The 27975-nt window shown below is 44.5% G+C and overlaps 1 protein-coding gene across 4 annotated transcripts in view; it reads left to right on the forward strand.

The window, feature by feature from the left end:
- The window catches only part of DOCK11 (dedicator of cytokinesis 11), a 199805-nt gene that overhangs the window by 103527 nt on the left and 68303 nt on the right, over positions 1-27975 (forward strand). For 3 of the 4 annotated variants that reach the window (XM_023249253.2, XM_045051137.1, XM_023249251.2), the window contains exons 23-34: positions 1699-1788; positions 7606-7724; positions 9519-9588; positions 9671-9796; positions 10384-10455; positions 11744-11890; positions 15563-15646; positions 16485-16596; positions 17110-17148; positions 18780-18958; positions 25604-25720; positions 27783-27858. In XM_023249253.2, the coding sequence (XP_023105021.1) occupies positions 1699-1788; positions 7606-7724; positions 9519-9588; positions 9671-9796; positions 10384-10455; positions 11744-11890; positions 15563-15646; positions 16485-16596; positions 17110-17148; positions 18780-18958; positions 25604-25720; positions 27783-27858 (1231 nt within the window). The remainder of the gene's footprint in view (positions 1-1698; positions 1789-7605; positions 7725-9518; positions 9589-9670; positions 9797-10383; positions 10456-11743; positions 11891-15562; positions 15647-16484; positions 16597-17109; positions 17149-18779; positions 18959-25603; positions 25721-27782; positions 27859-27975) is intronic. The other variant, XM_023249252.2, reaches the window with a different exon arrangement.

The following is a 27975-nucleotide window of genomic DNA, read 5'->3' on the forward strand; positions in this document are numbered from 1 at the left end:
GCTTGAACTCAGGACCCCAAAGTCAAGAGTCACATGTTCTTCTGACTGAGCCAACCAGGGGCTCCTGAATCCATTTCTTGTTTAAAATAGACTATGTTCGATTCCTGCAGCCTCAGAGAAGTTGTGGCCTCAAAGACTTTCTCATTAGCAAAACATCATTCTTAATTGTAATAGCTCAAGTTGTATAATCCCTGTCAAATCCCCAAATCTGTTTATTCCCATTAATGGATTCATGCCTTACAAAACTCCGAAAGGAAGGTTGGAGGCTATCATCACCTTTTTTAAAAAATAAATTTAAGTTTTGGGAACAGTTTGGGATTTGCAGAAAAATAGGGTCGTACACACAATTCCCATATACCCTGTGCCGAGTTTCCCCTGTTACTAACCTCTTACATTAATTAGTATGGCACAAGGGCACTAGGGTGGCTCAGTGGGTTGAGCGTCCGACTTTGGCTCAGGTCACGATCTCCTGGTTCAGGAGTTCGAGCCCCACATCAGGCTCGCTGCTGTCGGCCTGTCAGCTCTTTAAAGAGCTTGCTTTGAGTCCTCTGTCCTCCTCTCCCTCGCCCTCCCTTGCTGTGCTCTCCCCAAAATAAATAAATATTTAAAAAAAATTAGTATGGCACGTATGTTCTAATTAATGAACCAGTAGTGATCCATAACCATTGACTAAAGTTTGTATTTATTCAGATGTCCTTTTTTATCTATGGATTCTATCCAGCGTAACATATTACATTTCGTTGTCACGTCGTCTTAGGCTTCTCTTGGCTGTGACAAGTTCTCCGACACTCATTGTTTATGATGGCCTTGTCAGTTTTCATGAGTAGTGAAGTTTTGTAGGATGCCCCTCTGTTGGAATTTGTTGGATATTTTTCTCATAGATAGACCGGAATTGAACATGGCAATTTGAAGTCAGTGGGTCATGGATGGCTAGTAGTTTACCCTTGTCCTTGGCATCCATGAAATTACAATCAAAATATCTGTTGGAGGTTCTCAAGCACAGTTTGGATATTCACCGATGAGGAAGATGAAGTCCACGTTCCTTGGTGTGGCCTATAAGGTCCTTCTCGGTATACAATATCTAGATTCCACACAGGACGGCTGGATACTTGCCGACCAAATTGCCACGATCGCTTGGGCATTGAATGCCTGAGACTATTATTATTGGGTAACTCCCTGCTGATACCTTTTCTTCACCTATCAGTCCAGACCTCTGTTCCTACTCATTTCATTAAAATCTAGAAGCAGCCCGGGGCACCTGGCTGGCTCAGTCAGTCAAGGATCCGACTCTTGATCTCAGCTCACGTCTGGATCTCAGGGTCGTGAGCTCAAGCTCCGCATAGGGCTCCACACTGGGCATGAAGCCTGCTTAAGATGTAGAGGCTGCCCAACCCGACAGACCACACCCGTCCAAAAAAGGAATTAAATGAACATTTGGCTAGCTGCGCAAAGATTGTGGCCTGCCCGGTATGCGTGGGTACACGCTCACTCCGCCCGGTTTTGCTGCTTTTTGTGATGGCCGAGGGGACCACGGGATACGGGCACACGTGTCGGTGACTGCAGCTACCGAATCTGGGGGTCAGAAGACCCAGATCGATCAGCTTGTGAGACGCGGATGCGGGGGGGACGGAGCGTTAGAGCGCCTGTGTTTGAGGGTGATGAATCAGATTTCTATGGCTGTGTCCATCTGTTTTGCAGGATCTACATGTCCACAAATTCTTCCATCATTGCCAGCTGATTCAGTCGGGCTCCACAGAAGTTCCGGGGGAGCTCATTAAATATTTAAAGGTAAATGAACAGCAGCTTTCGGCGGAAGGTTTGTTTCTCGCGTCTTTCTCGTTGCCACGTTTTGATGGGGGGCGGGGGGAGGGAAATGAAACGAACACCTTAAAATAGTTGGGGCTGTGTATCCTCAAGGGAATACTTTCTGTAATGTGCTTTTCTTTCTTTTTTATTTATTTATTTATTTTTTAATTTTTTTTTTCAACATTTTATTTATTTTTGGGACAGAGAGAGACAGAGCATGAACGGGGGAGGGGCAGAGAGAGAGGGAGACACAGAATCGGAAACAGGCTCCAGGCTCCGAGCCATCAGCCCAGAGCCCGACGCGGGGCTCGAACTCCCGGACCGCGAGATCGTGACCTGGCTGAAGTCGGACGCTTAACCGACTGCGCCACCCAGGCGCCCCTGTAATGGGCTTTTCTATCAGTTGCCTATTTAGGAGCAGACAGCAGAGTTGCTACATTAGGAAGAAACTGTTACAGCCAGACTCTGTCGACATATTTTTTGAAAAATCTCATGAAAATGTTTACTTCAGTTCCATAAATCGGTTTTCTTGGCTCTTTTCTCTTCCTGCTGACTGCCCGGTGAAGGTGGCTCCTGCCGTGGGGAAAAGGGTCAGGACACATGGGAGCATGTCCCTTTTGCTGGGAGTAAAATGGACGATTCCTGTGTCTGTGGGTGAAAGATGGTTATCAGCAGGGTCCACTGAAGACCGAAAAGCCCAGTTTCCGCGTGTCGTGTGGGAGAGAGTCTTAAGAAACACCATATTTTATTTAAATGTCTTGCGAACCCAAGGCTCTGTTTATTCCCTAACACGGTGGGACTGAACCGTACATCGTGGGACCCAGCTGGCAGGGACTGTTTCTGGTTACTCCTTTCGTAGGTCAGCCATGGAAAGTCTGGGGCATTTTTATTTTATTGATTTGTTTTTAATTTTTTAAATATTTATGTATTTATTTGGGGAGAGAGAGCGCGTGAGCGAGCAGGCGAAGGGACAGAGAGAGAAGGAGAGAGAATCCCAAGCAGGCTCCGCACCGTCAGCGCAGAGCCCGATGCGTGGCTCAAACCCACGAACCGGGAGATCATGACCTGAGCCAAAATGAAGAGTCGGACACTCAACCAACTGACTCACCCTGGCACCCCAGGAATTTTTATTTTATTTTATTTTATTTTATTTTATTTTATTTTATTTTATTTATTTATTTTTTTATTAAAAAAATTTTTTTAACGTTTATTTATTTTTGGGACAGAGAGAGACAGAGCATGAGCGGGGGAGGGTCAGAGAGAGGGAGACACAGAATCGGAAACAGGCTCCAGGCTCTGAGCTGTCAGCCCAGAGCCCAACGCGGGGCTTGAACTCACGGACCGCGAGATTGTGACCTGAGCCGAAGTCGGTCGCCCAACCGACTGAGCCACCCAGGCGCCCCATGGAATTTTTATTTTAAATGAAATCTCTACAGGATTTCCCTTTGGATGTATGTTATTACTTAATGATGTTCTCAGGAGACCAAAACATTTGTGTCTTTTTTTAAAAATTTTTTTAATGTTTATTTATTTGACAGAGAGAGAGAGAGAGAGAGAGAGAGAGAGAGAGAGAGAGAGACAGAGCGTGAGCAGGGGAAGGACAGCGAGAGAGGGGGACACAGAATCCAAAGCAGGCTCCAGGCTCTGAGCTGTCAGCACAGTGTCTGATGCGGGGCTTGAACTCCACAAACTGTGAGATCACAACCTGAGCCGAAGTCAGACGCTTAAGTGACTGAGCCACTCGGGCGCCCCCAAAAATGTTTGTTTCTTTCAGAGAGGTAGTATGACATGAGACCACAGGTATGGGTTCTGGAATCGTTCCACCGAGCTTGGGTCCCAGATCTGTCCCCTATTAGCTCTGTGATTGACCTTGGCCAAGTTACTGAACTACTCCAAGCCTTGGTTTCTTCATCTGTCACGCAGGGGTAACCTGTGATGCCAACTCGTAGGGTGGTTGTGGGGCTTAAGTGAGATAGGACATCCACCATATCGTAATCACTCGGGGTACACTTATTTCTTGAGTGCCTTCTATGGGTCAGAGACATCATTCTGAGTGTTTGGAATATAAGGAAAGAAAGCAAACAATAATCCCTGTTGTCGAGCGCTTACTTTCTTGTGGAGGCAGATGGAAAATAAAGAAGTAAATGAGTGTGTTATATACATGTACATAAATCTAAATATATATAAATATGAGCAGCTTGCTTCGTGTGTCCAGTGGGACTTCCAGAGTGTGAGGACATCATATTGGAGGAACTAGGCAGCTAAGGCCTCCTAAGCCGTGATGAGGAGTTTGAATTATCCCTTAAGTAGAGGTGGGAGCGTTGCAGGGCTTTGAACAGAGGAGTGACATGGCATGATTTGGGTTTGTTTGGGTTTTTTTTAATGTGTATTTTTGAGGGAGAGACAGAGTGCGAGTAGGGAGGGGCAGAGAGGGAGACACAGAATGGGAAGCAGGCTCCAGGCTCTGAGCTGTCAGCACAGAACCCGACGCGGGGCTCGAACCCACAGACCGCGAGATCACGATCTGAGCCAAAGTCGGAGGCTTAACTGACTGAGCCAGCCAGGTGCTCCTGTGATTTGGGTTTTTAAAGTATCATTCTGCCTACCATATTGGGAAGATACTGTTGGTAGGGTAGAAGCAGGGAGATGGTTGATAAACAGTGGCTATTATTCTTTAAAAAAAATGGTTTTTTTTAATTTTAGAGACAGAGAGAGAGTGAGAGTGCCTGAATGGGGGAGAGAGGCAGAGGGAGACCTCAGGACAGAGCCCAACATGGGGCTTGATCCCAGGACCGGGCCAAAAATCGAGAGTCGGACGCTCAACCGACTGAGCCACCCAGGTGCCCCTGTGGTGGCTATTATTCTTAATTATCATAAGCAGTATAACTGTCATCCAGCTTTCAAATCCTTTCCTCGGGTAACGTCTAGAAAGCCAACTCTGTGTACGAATGCTTCGTCTGTTAAGATCTTTGGCTTTTCTTCCAGGGGGGAAGCTCCATAAAAGTTTTACCAGAAGGGAATGGAGCAGAGCATCATTTTCATATACTGGTATTCTTAAAATGGAGTAAAAGAAACGCACTCCTATTTGTGTCTTTAAGGGTGTGGGGTTTCTGATATTTATGTGACCTTTGCTCGCCCTCTAGTGGCAGTGGGTGAAATGCCACACGATTGCAGAAAGAGCGGAACTCCTGTATGGACCGTGTGCGCTGAAAGGGCGTCTTGAGATTTCTTTGATGAGGAAGCTGAAGCCCAAGTAGAGGGGATTTGCCTGTGGTCACTCAGCTAGTCAGCAGCATCTTAATTGGTTCCTTATCTTATTTAAAATTTGTTTTTAATCTTTTTTTGAGAGAGAGAGAGAGACAGTGCGAGCAGGGGAGGGGCAGAGAGAGAGGGAGACACAGACGCCCTCTCCAGGTTCCAGGCTCCGAGCTGTCAGCACAGAGCCCGACATGGGGCGCGAACTCACGAACTGCAAGGTCATGACCTGAGCCGAAGTTGGACACTTAACCGACTGAGCCACCCAGGCGCCCCTGTTGGTTCCTTATTTTATTCATTGATCTCGTCATTCACCAGATCCTTACTGAGCACTTCGTATGGGCCAGATATCGATGAGGGCACTAGGAATATAATGGGGAACTGTTCAGCCTGCATACCTGCTCTAGTTGGGGTAGAGAGAGTATAAATGAGTAATTTTAGGTCAAGGTAAATGCTGTGAAGCAAAGAGAACAGGTTAACGGGGTCCGACGTGACAGGAGCGCGTTCTAGACGGAGTTGTCACGGAGGGCTGTCTCAGGAGCTGATGCCTCAAGCTGAAAAGAAATAGGTGAGAGGAAGACAAGCATAGGTGATAAAGCCATGGCAAAGGAGAACAGAGTATTGCAGCAGATGTAAACATCTCGCGATGGCATGTTTGAAAGAAGGAAAGAAAAGACGGTGTAGCTGGAACGCGGGGAGCTTGTTGGGGTACATCTAGGAACGGGGGGCCCTTGACAGCCTTTTGTTCGTGGTGGTTCTGTTTGTAACAAGGGGGGAAAAGAGCACTCTAGCGCTGTTGCGTCGAGAATAAATGACCGAGGAGCGATACCGGGTTAGTTTTGCATTGACTGCCCAGCCCATCTCTCTTTTCTACCTGATGTGATCGCACTTGCCCTTTAACTCTCCTCCTCTCTGAAGCCTTATTGAAGACTCCGTTGTTTCTTCCTTTGTGCGTTTTGTATAGACCGCTATTTGTACACGTTGCCACTCGTATTGCAGATTTAGTCCCGGGTCTTTACCCCCCCCCCCGGCCCCCCTCCCCATAGACCATGAACTGCTTGATGGTGGGAACCAGGGCTTTTTTTTTGGTGTGCTTGGCATTTGGAAGTTCATTCACAATGCCTTTGTTGAATGAGTGGGATGAGCGGCTTCACCGAAGTAGGGGTTTGAACTTGACTTGGAAAGGTGGCTGGGATGTGGCCACAAACTGAACAGAAGCACCAAGGCAGGAATGCATATGATCTACTCGCAGAGCAACCAAGGTACCAGTTTGGCCTTGTGAAGAATGTGGAAAGTGTTAAGGCTGAAAACACAGGTTAGGTCTCAAGTGATCTTGAACCCCAGGCCAGGGTTTCTCAACCTTGGCAATATTGACACTTTGGACAGGTTCATTGTCATACCTGGCTGTCCGGTGCACTGTCAGATGTTTAGCAGCATCGGTGGCCCGTGCCTGCTAGGTGTCAGCAACCCCCAGTTGTGACAACCCCAAATGTCTCCAGACACGGCGGGACGTCCCGTTGGGGGTGGCCCCTGGCTGTCAAGCACTGCCCTAGGTCATGGGGAGGCATCCCAGACAGGAGGTGATCTGCTGTAACCCAGTCGGAGGGAGATGAATTTGGAAATGAGAGGTGGGTGTGTGGGGAGTAAAGACAACCTGTAGAGGCCTCCTAGGAAACGACTAGACTGTTTTGATTATAGGTTCAGAGGGGGTGATGGCAAGTAAGGCTGGAAGAGAGGGGGCAAAAGGAAGGAAAACCTGGAAGGCTAGGCTATGTACGGGGGCCTGGGAAAGAGAAAGAGTGAGTTCCTTAGGTACAGAGACTTGTCCCCTCCATCTCTGTATTTCCCACAGCACGAAACCTTGAAGGGAGGTCGAAACAGTGAGACTTGTTTTCGCCTTCTGGTTGGCTGGTTGGTTAAACGATTGAGTGAATGCCTGAGTGAATGAAGGAACGCGGAGAGAAGGGAAGGAAGAAGAAAGAAATTTTACAGATTCCGCTGCTTGCGTCGTTTCTACGTATATGTGGGCACATGGCTTCTTTTTGCCGTTAACGCACCTACCGCCAGAGACAGGGTGTTACAACTTGGAAGAAATGTACTAGGAGGATGTCTGAATGTCGTGTGGCCTCAGTTTCGTGGGGGGGGCCAGTGGAAAGCCGATTATGTAGAGCAGTGCACTTGATTGAATCTCCCTTCTCAGCAGATTGACTGGTGGTCCCCATTCTGTCAAAGACACTGCCTGCTGGGACGTGTCGGTTTACCGAGACTCAGGCGTCTTTGTTCCAAAACCCGCTTATCCCAGTGATACTTTTTTATCTTCAGTAAACAAAGTATCTAATGCGAAATAAACTAACAAAATCTGAGTGGCCAAATAGAGATGTGGCTAAAGGAGCTAACCAAAGCGCCCTGTCTTACAAAGCTCACGTTTACGTGAGCTTCTATTCTAGTGAGTACATCTCTCATGACTTGATTTTTTGTTGTTTCACGTTGACAAGTTACGTCCTATTTCTGTGTGTTTTCGTAACTAACAATGGCTTATTTTAGTGTTTGCATGCCATGGAGATCCAAGTGATGATACAGTTTCTGCCTGTAATTCTTATGCAACTCTTCCGAGTTCTCACAAACATGACCCACGAAGATGACGTTCCTGTCAACTGTACCATGTGAGTTTCAGCCCTACAATACAGAGAAGCAACTCTTGTTTCTTTTTGTGTTTCTGCATTTTAAAGACAAATTTATCTTCCAAACGAGAACGCAAAAGTCAGAAATCTAATATCTGTTCTCTCTTGTTTCATGCTTCTCAGACTGGGGGACCTTGTATCCCCAGGGATAGATGGTACCAGAAATCAAAGGACAAACTGAATGTGTTTTCCTCGACCAGGGGTTCTCAAACTTTACTGCATGTTAGAATCACCCAGGGAGCTTTTAAAGATGTGTGTGCCGAGACCACATTCGGACCAGTGAAACCAGAATATCTAGGGATGGAACTCAGCGTCAGCAATTTTTTTTAAAGTTTTCTAGGTGATTCCATAATGCAGCAGAGTTTGAGAACCATTGCCCTAGACCAGCGTTGTCCGATAGAACTTTCTCCAGTCATGGAGTTGTTCTACATGTGTGCTGTCCAATATGGTAGCCATTAGCCATTTAGCTACTGAGCACTCGAAATGTGGCTAGCGTAACTGAGGAACTGAGTTTTCTTTAATTTACATTTAGTTAACATGCAGTGTAATATTGGTCTCAGGAGTACAATTCAGTGATTCATCACTTACATCCAATACCCAGTGCTCATTCCAACAAGTGTCCTCCTTAATGCCCGTCACCCATCTAGCCCATCGCCCACCCACCTTCCTCCGTCAACCCTCAGTTTGTTCTCTATATTTAAGAGTCTCTTATAGTTTATTTCCCTCTCTCCTCTTCCCTCGCCCCTTCCCCTATGTTCATCTGTTTGAGGAACTGAATTTGTAACTGTAGTTCATTTTAATTAAATAGCCACAAGTGGCTAGTGGCTCTCATGTTGGACAGAGTTGCCCTGAACCATGAATTTTTACTGAAAAGGATAAAGGATTATTATTTTTTTATAGAAACGAACAAGGATCTATGGTAGAGTTGAATGGAAAATGCACTGAATTTTGAAACGAAAATAGGATAGTCCAAAGAATTGAGAGCTCAGTGCTGGATGTTTCTGGCTTTGCTGCTTCTGCCGTTGCCACGACCTGTCCCAGCGGGTCTTAAGCTACGGCCCTGCACACCATTTGCTTTGCTCTGCTGTTGGGGCTAGTTTGCTTGAAAACTTAAGAAGCATTATTCTAGTCCAGTGGTTGTCCAATATGGCTCCCGCACCAGCACCATCAGTATCACCTGGGAGCTTAGGGGAAAACAACAAACAAACAAACAAACAACAAATACCGCTCATCGTTGAACTTCACCCCAGAGCTACAAAGTCAGAAACTCTGCAAGAGGGGCTGAGCAATGTGCCCTCTAGGTGATTCTGATGCACGATAAAGTTTGAGAACCACTGCTAGTCTCGTATATGGATTTTATATTTACTTCTCATCCCAGGTCCTGTCATTACACCTGTCTGGTCTCTCTCTTCCCTTTTCCCCATCTGTTGCCGTGCTTTCCATCTTTCTCTTCCTTTCCTTTTACTCCCTGGAGGGGATTTCAATATTTACGGCACCCGAGGTCTTCTACTGTATAGAAGCTATGACCATGCTTGAAACGCGTGCAGAACAGAAGCGAGGCATCTGGGTTGCCCAACTACAATGCCCTTGTTTTGAGCCAGGAAATGTTGTGCAAGGCCCCGAGCAAGTTCGATGCCGAAATCTTGGTCGGACCATCTTAGGACATCCTGTGCAATCCTCTGACTTTGAATTCTTCGGGCAGTGTGGGGGTATTTGGGGGGTTAGATACTCCAACTGTGGTAACTCACATGCTGATTTCTGTGAATGTGTTTGCAGGGTTCTCTTACATATCGTTTCAAAGTGCCATGAAGAAGGCTTGGATAATTATTTAAGATCCTTCATCAAGGTTTGTGGAGTAAGCTTTCTCTGGGAGCAGTGTATTTTATGTGAGGATTCTGACTTAGGGCTGCATTTTCCCTCATTTGTAGTATAGCTTCCGACCCGAAAAACCGAACGCGCCTCAGGCCCAGCTGATACATGAAACTCTGGCCACTACGATGATCGCAGTGTTGAAACAGTCTGCTGACTTTTTATCGATAAACAAACTACTAAAGGTAAGGAACCAGGACACAAGGAACCATTTCGGTTCTAGTCTTTTCATCATTTGCTCATGTGACCCTCCCCCCCCCCTTTTTTTTAGTGTTTGTTTATTTTTGAGAGAGAGAGAGAGCAGGGGAGGGGCAGACAGAGAGGGTGACAGAATCCCAAGCAGGCTCCACGCTATCAGCACAGAGTCCGATGTGGGGTCGAACTCATGAACCCCGAGATCCTGATCTGAGCCAAAGTTGGACGCTCAACCGAGCCACCCAGGTGCCCCATCTGTAGAGAATTTAAGAGCAATCATAAGACAGACTGAAAGTTGGTTTCCTCTCAGCACCATGTGTAAGCAAATCCAAATAAGGTCTGTGATAAGATGCCCCTCCCCACACGGCAAACATTCCCACCACATGCCCTTTGCACCTCACCGGCTGGCGCTGAGGTGGTACAATATTACCTTGTGCAACTTCGATGGTGAATTGCGATCACTTTAAAATGTTAAAGTTCAGAGATAAGGTCCATACTGATTTGTCGAACTTTGCTGAGCTTCAGGATTTGGGTAACTATTAAAAATTGATTTTATGTATTTGTTGGTTTATTTTAGTACTCGTGGTTTTTTTTTGAAATTATTGCAAAGTCTATGGCCACATACTTGTTGGAAGAGAATAAAATTAAGGTAAGTAGGCTAAGACTAATCTATGTTTGAAAATATTTATTTATTTTGACAGAGAGAGTGCACGAGCAAGGCAGGGGGAGAGAGAGAGGGAGAGAGAGAGAGAGTCAGCGCAGGGCCTGACGTGGGGTTCGATCCCATGAACCATGAGATCATGACCTGAGCCGAAACCAAGAGTCAGACGTGTAACAGACGTAGCCATCCAGGTGCCCCAAGGATAATATTTAGCATAGGCAAAGAAGGCTAATCCTGTTCACAGGTAGCAATGATGCACAGATCCTCTTATACCGAAGGGCTCTTAGCCCTTGACTTTGTCAGTTTTGCCTAAGAAAACAAACCAAAACCGAGCACCAATGGATGTATTGCATGAACCTGAGGTCTGACAGTTCATACATTTTCAAAGTCCTCAGAGGCTTGTTCACATGCATTCTTTCCTTTTTGTTATTTGCCATGTAAAATGCATTTTCTTGGAAGCTTGCCTTTTATCTTGTAGCTTAGAAATGTCTATGTTGAAACATTCATTTGGAGACCAAGTACCAGATCAGAAATCACCCCTTAGAAAGGTCTGACGCGTGTATGACGTTCAAAACACCTTCTGTAATAGATGTGTTTCTGGAATGTGGCATATACATTGAGTTGTATTTTTAGATTCTCATAAAAGTACAAAGAAATTTTCTTCGTTCTAGCAATTACAGAGTCGAGATTTGTGAAATGTAAATATTCACCTATTTACCGTTTTCGTCAGACTTTTCACAGAATGGGCTTGCTGAAATTGTGTGTCAGGAAAAAAATCTGGGATGTGGGTAGATCTCAGGAACATAATTCCAAAGTTGGTTTTTTTTTCATTCTTAAAAAAAATTTTTTTTAACGTTTACTCATTTTTGAGAGTAAGAGGAACAGAGCATGATCGGGGGAGGAGCAGAGAGAGAGAGAGGGAGACGCAGAATCCAAAGCAGGCTCCAGGCTCTGAGCCGTCAGCACAGAGCCTGATGCGGGACTCGAACTCACGGATCATGAGATCGTGACTTGAGCTGAAGTCAGACGCCCAACTGACTGAGCCGCCCGGGCGCCCCCAAAGTTGATTTGTTGATGATTTCAGTCAGTTCATTATAGTTCCTCTAAGGATCTGAAGTGTATGTTGAACTAGTGATGTCATCTTTAAGTTGGGAGAAAAGTTATACTCCAGTTAAGAAAAGCCACATTTATATCTGGAATGTGTTTGAAAATAAAAATAGCAATTGATTTTAACCTTTTGCAGCTCTGACTCTTTGCTATGTCTGTTTGATTTAAGCTTCCCAGAGGCCAGAGATTTCCAGAGGCATATCATCATGTCTTACATTCATTGCTTCTTGCGATAATTCCCCATGTGACTATTCGCTATGCCGAGATCCCCGATGAGTCCAGAAATGTCAATTATAGTTTGGCTAGCTTCCTGAAGGTGAGTTAAAGGCAGCCAGAACATGGTAAGGAGATACTCTTCACCAATATGGTCTTTTAAAGCCAAAGGAGAAAACTACCCACTTTCTAGAGACTCAGCTAGGTCTTTGTAAAATGCGGGAGAAACTTTTGACTGAATTCATCCATCAGTTTAGTAAAACAGCCAGGTTTGATCCCTCCCCCCCCACACACACACACTGAAATGCCTAATTAATTAAATCAGAGGTCCCATACAGGGGTGGCTTAGCCAGAAGGCATGTTTTGCTTGTTTCACAGGATGTTTTTTCAAATATATTAATTTAAGTGCCTTTAGACGAGGCATGTACTTTCTAGGTTGCCACAGGCCCCACCACTCCTTAGTATACCCTTGACTCTTTATGCATTTAAATCACTTCTCTGACCCCTGTCGGCCTTTGAGTTTGCAACTCTGGAACGAAAGCAACCTGTTTGCTGGTGTAACCGCAGTCTACATGTTATTAATCCACGTGAGGGAAGATTGTTCATTTCGGTCAGCGAGATGATTCTGTTTGAGAGATACCAGAAACTCCTATATGGATGAAGAACCACGCATTTATCACTGTTCTGGTTTATCGTAGTTCTAGTTTTTTGGTACGTAAAGGGCAGTGCTAGAATGTAATTGTTCTATAAAGTGGGTGACAATATTTGAGTTGTTGCAGAGAAGGGGCATGGGTTTGTAAATGTGCTTACTGTTTGCTTGCTCCTTTCTACTACCCCTCTTCTCCCAGCCCTTCCTCATATCTCAGCCTCACGTAAAGAACCTCACGGTCGAGACTCCATCCAAGCAGTTTTCGTGTCTTGTTTTCCATTTTTTTTTAAATGTTTACTTATTTTGAGAGAGAGAGAGAAAGACAGCATGAGTCAGGGAAGGGGCAAAGAGAGAGAGAAAGAGAGAATCCCCAGCAGGCTTTGCACTGTCTGTGCAGAGCCCAACACGGGGCTCAGTGTCACGAACCTTGAGATCATGACCTGAGCCGAAATCAAGAGTCGGACGCTCGACCAACTGAGCCACCCAGGCGTCCCCACCTATCATTTTAAAGTAAATTGGGGCGCCTGGGTGGCTCAGTCAGTCGAGCGTCCGACTTCAGCTCAGGTCACGATCTCGCGGTCCGGGAGTTCGAGCCCCGCGTCGGGCTCTGGGCTGATGGCTCAGAGCCTGGAGCCTGCTTCCGATTCTGTGTCTCCCTCCCTCTCTGCCCATCCCCGTTCATGCTCTGTCTCTCCCTGTCTCAAAAGTAAATAAAACGTTAAAAAAAAAATTTTAAGTAAATTAAGGAGGATGCTATTTGAAATGTAAACTCTCAGTTTCTCCCATGGGGTTTAAACTTGAAAGCTACTATGTAAAGGGAATAAATAGAACCCAGTTGATGTCATAGCTGTATTTACTTCATTTGAGTCACCATTTGCCTGTCTTCTCTGTGAAGATTCAGAGACAAGAGGCTGTCTCAGAAGTCACATTTCTTTTTATTTTATTTTATTTTATTTTATTTTATTTTATTTTATTATTTGTTATTTATTTTTTTATTTTAGAGAGAGAGAGTGGCAGAGGGAGAGAGAGAGAAAGAGAGAAAGAATCTTTTCTTTTAATGTTTATTTTTGAGAGAGAGAGAGAGAGAGAGAGAGAGAGAGAGAGAGAGACACAGAATCCGAAGCAGGCTCCAGGCTCTGAGCTGTCAGCTCAGAGCCTGACACGGGGCTTGAACTCATGAACTGTGAGATCATGACCTGAGCCAAAGTCGGACGCTTAACCGACTGAGCCACCCAGGCGCCCCTGAAATCACATTGCTAATACGTATTCAAGGTAAAGTGTGATGACTGTTACTTGGAAAATAGAAACAAACTACAGTAGCAAGACCAGAACAGGAGGGTTTATGACCAGGAACTATGACCAGGGCCGAGAAGAAAAGTTCTTCTAGAAGAGTTGAAGGTGTTGCATGTAGAGGAGGGTCCACGAGCAAAGTCGGAGAGATACGCGTGTTCCAGAATTGTTTAGGGATGAGCAAGCCTTGTGCGGCAGAGAGTTTAGGATGGAAGGCATTGAATGTCCGGCTAAGGAGTTTTGGTTTTGATCTATGCAATGGAGCAAGACCAAAGATTTTTTATTGTTCACCCGTCCTTTACATGCCCCTGTGCTGCGTCTTACTGTGCTGTATTTTAATTATTTGTTTATCTTGTCTGTCTTTACCCCTGGACGGGGGTGAAGACCATGTCATATTCACGTTCGTATTTCTCTAGGACACTGTCGCAAGCACAGTGAGAAATGAGGTGCAAACAGAGTGGGTTCCTTCTGTTTCACAGGAATAGGCTAGGCGCTAGGGAGAACATAAAGAGAAAGAGAGTCTTCCTGTTGTCCTATGTAGGTGAAATCGTAGGGAGATAATGAGTACAAAACAAGCTAGCGTAGAATATAAATGCTTCAAGGGGCTCGTGGGCCGGGGTGGCTAAGGAGGATGGCATTTCCCCGGGACATTGAGGAATGGGTAGGATTCGGCAGAAGAGTGCTGGAGTTACTAGCCAGGCCTGGCATGATGAGCAACTAGGAGAATGACCCGCAGGCAAGTGTGAACAGCTATTAGGCCCGTCACGGAGGAAGGATGTTGTTTGTAAACCCAAGTTAGGTAACGTATAGTGTCATAATGGTTTCAGGAGTAGAACTTCGTGATTCCTCACTTACGGACAACACCCAGTGCTCATCCCAACAGGTGCCCTCCTTAGTGCCCATCACCCACCCAGCCCATTCCCCACCCACCTCCCCTCCAGCAGCCCTCAGTTTGTTCTCTGTATTTAAGAGGTTTGCCTCCTTCTCTGTTTTTTATCTTATTTTTCCTTCCCTTCCCCTATGTTCATCTGTTTTGTTTCTTAAATTCCACGTGAATGAAGTCATATGATATTTGTCTTTCTCTGCCTGACTTGTTCCGCTTAGCGTAATACATTCTAGTTCCACCCACGTCATTGCAAATGGCAAGATTTCATTCATTTTTATAGTTGAGTGATACTCCATTGTATATAGATACCACATCTTCTTTATCCATTCATCCACCCGTCGATGGACATTTGGGTTCTTTCCATACTTTGGCTATTGTCGATAGGTATCCCTTGGATAAATACCTAGTTAGTGCAATTGCTGGGTCGTAGGGTGGTTCTATTTTTAGTTTTTTGAGGACCCTCCATACTGTCTTCCAGAGTGGCTGCACCAGTTTGCATTCCCACCAGCAGTGCAAAAGGGTTCCTCTTTCTCCACAGAGGAAGGATGTTTTAATAGGCCAAGACTTCACGGAACACAGAGAGAACCTTCTCTTTGGGTCTGAAATGTTTACATAGCCAAACCCCACTTTTCGTCGCTAGCTGACCACCGTGTACTTCACTTAGAGCTTTTCAGATTGACCAAAATGAGTCCCTGTAGCTCAATAGATTACGTATATATGTGTATGTATATAGCATACGTATTTTGTGTGTATACATGCATATATATGTATATAAAGATATATGCATTTGTGCATGTATGTATATGTACATATATACACATATATGGAAATACTTACATATATATGAAAATTGTACAGTTGGGACCCAATTCCAACAATCAATCACTTGCCTTTTATCATGACAGACTTCTAGAATTACGTCACTGTTCATTTTGTTTTGGTTTCTATAGCGCTGTTTGACACTAATGGATAGAGGATTTGTTTTCAATTTGATAAATGACTATATATCTGGATTCAGCCCCAAAGATCCTAAGGTAAGTTACAAGGACGTATGACAGCTGTCAGACATTAGAGCTTGAGACCAAGAATGACATTTATTCTCTGGAGGGTTTGGAACCGCTGTCTTTGTTTTTGTACTTTGCGGATATCTGTACCTCAACGCAGGGGATATTGGATGGTGTTTTGGGAGTCCCCAAGACCACCCACATGCCCAGTGGTTAACTAGAAAGACTCATGGGACTCAACATATACTTAGGGCGGTCTTAGACATGGCTGACATTCATTAGAGTGACGCAGTAAGGCTGCTTAGCTGGAACAGTAAGATCAACACCCAAGTGGAGTCCTTGGCAATTCTCATGCAGGCTTCCCCGAGTGCCTTCCCTCCTGTGAAGGTCACACGGAGTCTCTCCAGCCCCGAAAACGCAGCCGCGTGCGTGCCACATTTCTGTTCAGGGAAGCCCAGTTGAGACTTGGAGTTCAAGTTTTTTTTCTTGGGGGCTGGTCATATATTGGAGACTGGTCAACCTTCCGGAGTCAGGAAAGGAAAAGAAAGCAATAAATCACATTGTTTGTACAAATAGAGCAGGCTGGCAGAGAAGGCACGACCTTATCATGTAGGGAGCATTTCAAAATCCAATTTCCCAAATGCCAGCCTGCAACCAACCTTGCAAGCAGGCATTATTTATTTTTTTTTTTTTTTAAAGGAGAGCAGCCTTGGGCCTGCTGTGTTAACTCTTTCCTACGTAGGCCACATCTCAAGGTATACTTAAACCACTGAACACTCCTGTTTTGGAAACTAACGCTCTGTGTTTCGTTATTAAAATAGTACGCGTCGACTAAACAGGAGTTCGTGTATAATTTCTTTCCCTTTAGGTTCTGGCTGAATACAAGTTTGAGTTTTTGCAAACAATTTGCAACCATGAGCATTACATTCCTCTGAATTTGCCAATGGCATTTGCCAAACCGAAACTCCAGCGAGTGCAAGGTACGTGTTTGCATTTTCCATCACTTGAGAACGTGTTTTTCTTTTCTTTTCTTTTCTTTTGTTTTCTTTTTTTTTTTCTTTTTTGGCTAGTGCTAGCATAGTGTAATGTTTTCTAGGTAAACCTGTGAATTTAAAGGTAACGTCAGAATTGTTAGCTACGTGAGGATATGTTCATTTACAGTATCTGCATTTTCTTCATAGCGTCAGTGATAGTATTCATAGTGTGGAGAGATCAGGTGTATTACATAGATCGCTGCTTAAACAGAGATGTCAGATACTAGTCAAATTGCTTTCTGTAGTAGTGTTTGGACTCTTAAATGAGAGTAAATTAAGAAAAAAAACCATATGAATGCATTTCCACTGCAAGGAACGTATAAAGGCAGAGTGGAATAGTAATATGTATGTATTAAATGTAATCTCCGTTGCTAGTTTTATTGAATGCTTTGTTGTGTAGCACAATTCTTATGTTACTATGTTTTTTATTTGTCCCTTTTCTTTTCATATATTAATTAGATTTTTTTTCATTTGCGGTGGACCGTTTGACTTCAGTAGGTAGGTTTAACTCGGTTCACTCTAAAGTAGTTAACTGTCTTGAAAAACCATTGATTTGATGAATGGCTTAAGATGGACGGGGGGAGGGGCTTTGTTTGCTTATTCACATTCTCCCTAGCCACACACAGTGAGGCTTTAAGCTAACGAACTTAGAAAACCTAGGAGGTGGTGTATGAGGCAGTATATTTGTTTCCTCTTAAAATAAGCTTGAACCCCGATTGCTTGCAAACGAGTTCCTGCTCAAGCCAGCAAGGGGACCGGAGGGTGTATCTATTCTTTGAGCCAGCGCCCTCTGTCCCAGGCTTCCCTCCCTCCTCTCCGACCCTGTCTAATGACTGCTTGGTGACAGTTTTGAAGGCGTGGATGAAACTACCTGATTGGATTTATTCAAAGCACTGAAGTGAAAAACCTACTGCTGTTGCAAAATCTCCCCACATAAAGCCCCCCCCCCCCCGCCTGCTCAGTTATTCTTGGCCCTCGTGCGTAGAAAGTGGTGGGGGTTCACAAAAGAGGGTGACCAATGGCAAGAAGTAAATCAGCTGCCTTGGTCTCCAGGGGAGTAGCTGCTGAGATTCAATTCTAGCCAGCGTAAATGAAGGCAACATATTTAAGAAACCAGGCATCCCCGTTCAACCACTCCCGTGTTAGATTCTGAGCTTGTGTGGCTCAAATACTTCCCCGTGATTTATTGGTAGCTATGAGGAAGTCCGAGAACAGAAGGGGTGGACGGATCATCAGGATTTAGGATTGAATCTGACTACTCACAGCACTTATTATGTCCTAACTGAATACATAGCATTATATTAACTGCTAAAGAGGAGGCCAAAAAAAAAAAAAAAAAAAAGAAAAGAAAACCTATCCTTCAGCTTTATGGCCTCATTCAATTCAAGGGTAGGGGAGAGGAGAGGAAATACAGATTGTAAAAGTCTACCGTAGAAATTGCTAAACTTGATCACGATCCCTTGTGAGTAGTTATAAGGCAAGTCCCAACCAAGATATGGGCAGCGGGGATTTAAAATGGACTGAGGTCCACAAGGGAGCGAAAGACCTAGTTCGAAGTGATTTTATGAAATCAAAGGTCTGTATTTGCTGATGAAGGGGGGTTGACATGCGTCCAGGCCGGGATGGAACATCTACTAGAATAGTCGATAGTTAATCCCATTAGAACGATTCAGTTGTCTTTGCCTTCTTTTTCCTACTTTTGACAAGTGTAAACAGATCAGTTATTCAAGCATTGTTGTATGGAATCGGTCCAATTTGTAGTTGTAACTAAAGCTCTTCAGATCGAAAGAGATGTGTTAAGACATTGCCAAATATAGTATTCTTTCATTCTGGGTTCTATCTGACGATTCCTAAGAGTTCAACAGAATGTAGGACAAAGAAATCTAGGGACTCTCTTACCCACTGACGTGATCATTAAGGCTATCACATACCCTAATTATGAGTGCGCCTGTCTTGTAAAAATTTTGCATGCTCCTTCTGTATGACAAAAGAATCGTTCACGTTTGTTAATGGCAAAATTATAGCTCTTGCGAGCATGACCACGTGTTTGCTAAGTAATAAATGCAGTATTTTAATGTTAAAGTAATTACTGTTTTTGTAAACGGGCTTTAAATTTCATTGTACTGCAGATTCAAATCTTGAATACAGTTTATCAGATGAATATTGCAAGCATCACTTCTTGGTCGGTTTACTTCTGAGGGAAACCTCCATTGCTCTGCAAGACAATTACGAGATCAGATATACAGCTATCTCTGTCATAAAGAATCTTTTGATAAAACATGCATTTGACACTAGATACCAGCACAAGGTAAGGATGTCCGTATAATCAGTATCGCATTAGTCAATTTCTGCCGAGATAATTACATTAAAGATGGAGTCTTCAGTAAGGAACTTAATATGAGCATTGGCGAACTTACTTTTGTAAGTAAGATTTGTCTCAGTATGGTTAGGTTTTAAAAATACTGTTCATTAGGAGGTTGCCTGGCTGGCTCAGTCAGTAAACCATGCCACTCTTGATCTCAGGCTTTTGAGTTCAATCCCCACATTGGTGTGTGGGTCCTCCTTTTTTTGTTCTGTCTTTAATTTTTTAATGTTTGTTTAGTTTTGAGAGAGAGAGAGAGAGAGAGAGAGAGAGAGAGAGAGAGAGAGAACGGGAGAGGGGCAGAGAGAGGGAGACACAGAATCCGAAGCAGGCTCCAGGCCCTGAGCTGTCAGCACCGAGCCCGACGCGGGGCTCGAACTCACAAACGGCGAGATCATGACCTGAGCCGAAGTCGGATGCCGAACCGATTGAGCCACCCAGGGGGGCGTGGAGCCTCCTGCAAAAAATAAATACATAAAAATAAAATAAAGTACCGTTCAGTTAACTACTGGAGAAAAACATTGGTTTCTCAAATCGTGTATAAAGAACAACATAACTGCTTCATGAACAACATAACAGCTTATGATTGGTACGTAAACTAATGATTTTTAAAAAATCATACACGGTTATGGCCACGTGCGTTCTTTCAAATATATAACTTAATATATGTGCTCAAGTCGGTTATATTATGGATTAAATGATTAGTAGTAAGACACGTTAACTATGTCAAATATGAAGTATGGACAATGAAGATTTTTCTTACTGAAAAAACGTGGATGTGGCTATAAACCTTATATATACATTACACCTTGTCTATGTGTGAAGGCCATAGCTGTAGTTGCTGTTGGCTGTACCTTTAACAAGTATTCTCCGCTCTTATTACCATTAAACCCTATAGGCTTAAAAAAGTAGGTTGCAGGGGTACCTGGGTGGCTCAGTCGCTTAAGTGTCCGACTTCGGCTCAGGTCATGATCTCGCAGTCTGTGAGTTCGAGCCCCGCCTCGGGCTCTGTGCTGACGGCTCAGAGCCTGGAGCCTGCTTCGGCTTCTGTCTCCCCCTCTCATGCTCTGTCTCTCTTCCTCAAAAATAAATAAACATTAAAAGACATTTTTCTTAAGTAGAGTGCGAACTCTATGGATTTAGAGTGACCTAACTTACATACCTGGAATCACATGCCTCAAGGTAACATCCTACTGTTTCGTGATTGATAATTTGTCCCACTGCCATTTTCAGTGATGGAGCTAGAATGTATTATGCTAAGCTAAATAAGTCAATGAGAGAAAGACAAGTACTATATGATTTTACTCACATGTGGAATTTAAGATCAAAACAGATGAACATAGGGGAAGAGGGGGGAAGAGAAGAGAGGGAAACAAACCACAAGAGGTTCTTAATGATAGAGAACAAACTGACAGTTGACGTAGGGAGGTGAGTGGGGGATGGGCTAAATGGGTGATAGGTATTAAGGAGGGCACTCGTGATGAGCCCTGGGTGTTGTATGGAAGCGGTGAAACACTGAATTCGAGTCCTGAAACCAATATTGCAGCGTATGTCAACTAATGAGAATTTGAATAAAATTAAATAAATAAGTAAAAATTAAAAAAAAAAACATTTTTTTTAAATAAATAACGTGTCCCTTTGTTTTCACGTTCAAATACAAATAAAAGTTAGGAAATCATTTATTATTATAATCACTTTGGAACGCTGCCTCGGAGATAGGGCTTATTCTTTTTCTACAGTATTCCCATTTGTTCTTAATAAACAGAAAATGCCTGGGGCGCCTGGGCGGCTCGGTCAGTTCAGCCTGCGACTCTTGATCTTGGCTCAGGTCACTGTCTCACAGTTCGTGAGTTCCAGCCCCATATCTGCGCCATCAGCACAGAGCCTGCTTGGGATTCTGTCTCTCCTTCTCTCTGCCCCTCCCCCGCTTGTGCATGCGCTTGCTTGTTCGGTCTCGCTCTCAAAATGAATAAACTGAAAAAAATAAATAAGTAAATAACAGAAAATGCCTGCCGGCTCCGTTCCGCTTACACTTCTTTAATTACAAAGGTTTTTTTGTTTGTTTGTTTGTTTGTTTCCTATCGATTTTGCTAATTCTCTTTATGTGATTCTATCTGAAAGTAAATTTAAACTCAGCTTTAGATTCTATCTTAAAGTAGGTTTAAACTCGGCTTTAAGATGTGGTTTGTTACTGCGGTTTATGTTGGTTTGGGGCACCTTATAACTATTTAGTAACATCTGCCCACTTAGTGCGCTTCACTCCATTTTGTGCCATTTTCTTTCTGAATGTTGATGGTGACGTCACGCGAGTTAACCAGTAGAATGCATCTAAACGGACAGATCTCTCAAACGTCAGCCATTCCACCCAGACTTTGGCAAGCCTTTAAAACTGCCAGTTACCCCTGCTGCTGATGCCTAGTAGTACAGAAGAGAATCTTGGGCAGTGCGGGAGAAAAGGTCTTTAGCCATGATTTCAAAGGATTCGCGGGAAAAGTACAAGATGAACCTCCCCTCCCAGGAGCAGGAAGCTGTGTCATATTTACCCCTACCTCTTCAGATGAAAGTGAAGGAACATGGGATATCACTTGTGTCTTACCTCGACGTGGGATTTTAAATACTCTCTGTCACCTATTTGGACATTATTTCCTTTTTAAAATTCTGAGAACAGTATACGTACACACAGACACATGTAACTATTGTTACCTGTAAGTAAGTTCAGCACTATGCCTCTTCTCTGTGTTCAAAGGCTTTAAACAGCTATTAAAAGACGATGAAATCCTCTCCAGTAGAACTTTGCTTCATGGGCCTGGTTAGCCAAAGCTTCAGTTCCTTTCTCTGTTGGGTCCAAAGAATTCACGGGTGGCCTGAGTCAGGGGTCATTTGTCAAAGATACTCAAGTAAAACGTATTCACCGTTAATGATGATGCCAAGGTGAAGATAGAGGGGGAAGCGTTAGGCTCCCATAATTTTTTTAAATGTGTGTGTGTGTGTGTTTCAAGAGAGAGAGTGTGAGCAGAGAGAGAGAGAGAGAGAGAGTCCCAAGCAGGCTCTGCTCTGTCAGCACAGAGCCTGACGTGGGGCTTGATCTCATGGACCTCGAGATCATGACCTGAGCCGAAATGAAGAGTCAGATGCTCAACCAAATGAGCCACCCAGGCGCCCGTAGGCTCCCATAATTTGGGGGGTGGGGTCTCTCAAAGTGAGCCCGAATAAATACGCAGTCAAGGAAAACAAAATGCTTCCAACGGAAAGGCTGCTTTGAGGGCCCCTTGTCATACTTGCTTCTCCTCTTCCTCTCCTCCAGTGAAATTTTCAAGATGTCACTGGTCCCTATTCTGTGCTACTCGTAAACGGCGTTGGGAGATCTGCTAACTTGTTATAATTACTACGAGACCTCTTTCCTACTCAGAACAGAAACGTCCAATGATTGACGTTTGTATCTGTTCCTGTACCCACTGCAAATGATGCTGACACCTAAGAGGATTGCAGTGCCTACCTGAGCTGTGGGCAGATTGTTTTGCTGTACTCCCTCCTCCCCCGCCCCCCCCCCCACCTTTTTTTAAGTAATCAATGTACATGGTGAAAAAAATCAAAATGCTTCTCTCCATTCCTTATCCCCATGCCCCAGTTCATCTCTCAGGCAGTAGCTACTGTTGCCAGTTTTATCTACATAGTTCTACTTTGTGCATGCACAGGCATATATGTATATGTATATATGTGTGTATGTATAATTGGAAGCCATTACGCGTTTTCCTGTTTTTATTTAATAATACATCCTGAAGAGTCTTAAAAAACCTGCATATTATTCCACCACATGGATGGATATACCTTATTTTATTTATTTTTTAAGTAGGCTCCACACCCAACGTGGGCCTTGAACTCACAACCCCGAGATCAGGAGTCTCACTTTCCACCAACTGAGCCAGCCAGGCGCCCCTGGATAACACCTTACTTTAAACCATCTTCTAGTGCTAGATTCTTAGGTTGTTTTTTTTGTCTTTTGTGCGGGCAAGGCTTAATATGTTTTACACTGACTGTACGTTTCCCTGTGTTCCTGTTCCCCTGAGAGAATTGTAATTATCTCCTTCCCTAGTGATCACTCACTATCCAACCGAAGTGGACTCGCATCTAGAAGCTATAATAATAGCAGCTGAAATTTACTGAGGACTTGCTGCGTGTCAGACAGTGTGTTAAATACCTCATGAATTAATATTATTCTCCCCTTTTTACCAAAGAGAAAACTGTGGTTCAGTGACTTGATCACAGCCTGGGAACAGGAGACCTGGAATTCACATCTGTCTAAAATCCACAGTCTGGGGCCACCTGGGTGGCTCAGTCAGTTAAGTGTCCAACTTCGACTCAGGTCACGATCTCATGTTTGTTGAGTTCAAGCCCCGCATTGGGCCCTGTGCTGACAGCTCAGAGCCTGGAGCCTGCTTCTGATTCTGTGTCTCCCTCTTTCTCTGCCCCTCCCCTGCTGGCGCTCTGTCTCTGTCTCTGTCTCTCTCTCTCTCTCAAAAATAAACAATAAAACATTTAAAAAATGTTAAATCCACAATCTCTGCTCTTAGCCACTAGATCGTACTACCTGTCAGATCCAAAGTGGGACACTGAAAAACTAGAGAACTGCCAAAAAAGAGTGATCATGATGGTGAAAAATCTTGAGACCAAAGTTATGTGAAGAACGAAGGAGGGGCGCCTGGGTGGCTCCTCAGTCAGTCAAGCATCTGACTTCAGCTCAGGTCATGATCTCACGGTTCGTGATTTCGAGCCCCCTTGTCAGGCTCTGTGCTGACAGGGCAGAACCTGCTTAGGATTCTCTCTCTCTCTGTCTCTCTCTCTCCCCCCCCCCTTTCTCTCTCCAAATAAAAAGAAAAAACTTAATAAAAAAGTAATAAAGGAAAGTAACTAGGGCCATTTGGCCATGCCAAGGATGAACGAAATGATTTCGGGGTAACAGTCTTTAAGTACTTAGAGAGTTGCCACGTAAGAGTGGAAGCATCCTTACTCTTTGTCGCTCCAAAGGGCAGAGCTATACCTAGCGGGTAGAACTTACAAGGACTAAATCAGCTAAACGGCCTTTCTGACAGAAGCCAGGAAGAGGCTGGCGTGTTTAAGGAGAAATGTAAAAGTTAACCATTTGTCAGGGATGCGGGTAAGGGCCGTTCCTGTCTTGGACTGCACTTGGACTAGATCATTGGTTCTCAAACCTCCGTGCACATCAGCATGGTCTGGGACAGGTTCCCAGAAATAGTGAACAATATGCAACATTGTTCAAACTCAAGGAACCATGAGATACTGTTACTCTGTATTCCGTAGGTTGACTACTGAGCCCTCGAGGCCTTACCTAAGTCTCCGGACAGATGTCCCAAAGTCATGAAATGCGGAGGGCAACTTTTATGCCGTTGCAACCACAGTTTTTGCTGACTTGAGTACATCTTGGATGAGGAATGTCTAGAGCTGAGAAAAGCAGTAAATACATTTTCATAAGAGGGGCGCCTGGGTGGCTCAGCCGGTCAAGCGTCTGACTTTGACTCAGGTCATGATCTCATGGTTCGTGGGTTCGAGCCCCACATTGGGCTGTCCCCTCTCAGCAAAGAGCCCACTTCAGGTCCTCTGTCTCCCTCTCTCTCTGTCCCTCCGCAGCTCAAACGCGTGTGTTATCTCTGTTAAAAATAAACATTTATAAAATATATATATTTTTATAAGAGGTACCACATTAAGACTACTAGTGGCCTGTGGATAAATAAATATATTTATTTACAAATATATTAATCTCCCAAGTCTTCCAATTGACTCAAGAGGCCAAGATCACATTATATATATATTTTAATGTTTATTTATTTTTGAGAGAGAGATGGAACATGAGTGGGGAAGGGGCCGAGAGAGAGGGAGACACAGAATCTGAAGTAAGCTCCAGGCTCTGAGCTGTCAGCACAGAGCCCGACGTGGGGCTCGAACTCATGAACTTCGAGATCATGGCCTGAGCTGAAGTTGGATGCTTAACCGACTGAGCCACCCAGGCACCCCCAAGATCACATTATCTTCATTGCTTTGATCAAAACAAAAAAAAAAAACGTTTCTTTAAGGAATAGAGTAACTCACTATTTTTCACTTCTTCTGTTTGTTCATCCATTCAGCTTAACGTGTATTGACCATCTTTTCATCTGGCCAGGCACTGGGGTTGAAGCAGTGAACGAGACAGGCACAATCCCTGTGCTCATGTAAACTCAGCCCTCCCCAGCTTCAGATTCTGTGCCTCCCTCTCTCTCTCTGCCTCTCCCCCGCTCAGGCTCTGTCTCTCTCATAAATAAACATAAAAGCAATTTTTAAAGAATAAACTTTTGCCCTGTACTTTATGTAGTTACGTTTGAAGGAGGTGATTTGACTCTGTATCATGTGTAAATCCAAATACCAAGAAAGTTCGGCGGTAGGTTAGTTTTGAGACCGTGAGTACAAACAGACTCCTGCTTCCCTAATTTGTGGAGGATATTAGCCCCCTTTGAGCCTTAAAACTGATAGACGGGGCCAACTTTGTTTGTGATGTATGCATATTGCCTGCCTACTAAGCTTTTGGTCATTCTTTTCCAGAACCAACAAGCCAAAATAGCACAGTTGTACCTCCCGTTTGTTGGACTGCTCTTGGAAAATATACAGCGATTAGCTGGTCGAGACACTATGTACCCTTGTGCAGCCGTGCCCAGTTCTGTAAGTAGCAACGTGTTCCCGCTGATGTTTTATCCTGTTTTATTGAATGCGTTTAGAATTGGGGTCCTGTGCTCTGTGGTCTCTGTCTTCATCATCCCTTTTCATTCCATTTTTTGACTTCTGCATACTTTTTTTCTAGAGCAGCGCTCCTCAAACTTTAACGTGCCTACAATCACCTGGGGATTTGTTATAACAGAGATTCTAATTCAGTAGGCCTGGGGTGGCGTTTGAGGCTGTGTATTTCTAAGACCCTTTTGGCTGCCTCTGGCTCAAGGACCCCACTTTTTTTTTTTAATTTTTTTTTTAACGTTTATTGATTTTTGAGACAGAGAGAGACAGAACATGAACGGGGGAGGGGCAGAGAGAGAGAGGGAGACGCAGAATCGGAAGCAGGCTCCAGGCTCTGAGCCGTCAGCCCAGAGCCCGAGGCGGGGCTCGAACTCATGGACCGCGAGATCGTGACCTGAGCTAAAGTCGGACGCTCGACCGACTGAGCCACCCAGGCGCCCCTCAAGGACCCCACTTTGAGTAACAAGGTCCCAGAGAATACCAGGAATCCCTTGTACCCAGTGTTGGTGGTTAAGATTTGTTATTTGCCTTCATATATTTATTCAACTGGAAAACTGAATGAAAAGGTTCTTTCTTTCCCAAATGTTAGGCACCAGGGGTTAAACCGTATTCCTTTGCTTCTTCCTTCGTTTCTTCTTGATGAGCTGCTATTTGCTCAGCCCAATTGGTCTGTACTTTTTCTCCCTTTAGAATCTTAGCATTAAAAAGAACTTTGGAGGGTGGTCAGTCTCCCATTTGGCAAAAGAACGTTTTACCATTGTGACAATTAAAACTGTCCTTCTCACGTTAGGCCTGAAAGGTTCTCTGATCTACTTGTCCTGGTTTTGCATTCTGAGAGTTACGGAGAACACATCTGTTCCCACCTCCACATGATACCCCTTACACAAGTGCCTTCTAAATTTTTCTCCATGCCAGATATCTCCACTTCATCATGTGTCATTCCAAAACCCTTTACAATCTTGGTTACACGTTTCTGGATACGCTCCATTTTACTGATCACCCTATTAAAATGTGGTGCTCAGGGGCGCCTGGGTGGGTCAGTTGGTCGGGCGTCCAACTCCTGATTCCGGCTCAGGTCACGATCTCGCGGTTCGTGGGATCGAGCCCCGCATCAGGCTGTGCGCTGACAGTGTGGAGCCTACTTGGGATTCTCTCTCTCCCTCTCTCTCTGCCCGTCCCCTGTGCGCACTCTTTCTCTCTCTCTCCCTCAAAGATAAATAAACTTCGGGTAAATAAATAAATAAAATGTAGTACCCGGAACTGTACGCTTTTTAGCCATTAAGTCCTGCCCTGTCCCCGCTCCGTGTTCCATAATGGCCCAAGATCACCCTCACGCTTTCAGTAGCCGTGTCATTTTGTTCGGTGGCAGGTTAAACCGTGTCCTTCACAGCTGCCTTTGGAAACCACCCCGATCAAATGTCCTAGTCGCTTTGTCAAGCCGGCCTTGGGTTCCTGAGAAAGCTGCTCGTGAGCCTCCCCGATGGCTTGATTACCTACAGCTTATTGCGGAAATGGGCTCCGTGCAGGTGCCACATTTCGGTGCCTGGGTTCCAGGCTGCTCTTTCTTCACAAACGCAGTAACTCCTGCCCAGGCTCACGCCACAACATTGGACAGTGATGTTGGGAAATATTTTACTTCTCTCTTCTTTTCTTCTGTGGCTCAAGCTCACCTAGGGCTTCCGGTCACGCCCGCCCTGCCAGCATCGCCCCTGGTACCAAGGAAGAGAACTGAACCGAGACTAGACTGCAGTCAGTTGTAGCTTTTACCAGCCACCCAGAGTTCTAGTACCCGGCCAGAGGCCATGCTGGCCACAGTATGCTAGTGTCCCATTTTAAAGAGGTGTCCCCTAAATACCAATAGCGATACCTGACTCGGACTTCCACAGTGAGCTTTGTTTCAAGTTAGGGTCCCATCTCCTTCTGTTCATTCCGATTTCTCTCCTCCTCGTGGGCACGTTTGTTTAAATGACCTAGTTCTCACGCTGTGTTACAGGCATCCAGGGATGAGTTCGCCTGCGGCTTCACTTCACCTACAAATAGAGGGAGTCTGACCACTGACAAAGACACGGGTACTTCAGTCCTTTAAAGATGATACATCGCATGGCTGTTTAGAAATGCACCCTGTGCTTCTCTGGGGTGGTTTTTTTGGGAGGGGGGGGATATTTCATAATAAAAACTATACATAG

The sequence above is a fragment of the Felis catus genome, chromosome X (assembly GCF_018350175.1).
Source record: "Felis catus isolate Fca126 chromosome X, F.catus_Fca126_mat1.0, whole genome shotgun sequence".
NCBI classification, from domain to species: Eukaryota; Metazoa; Chordata; class Mammalia; order Carnivora; family Felidae; genus Felis; species Felis catus.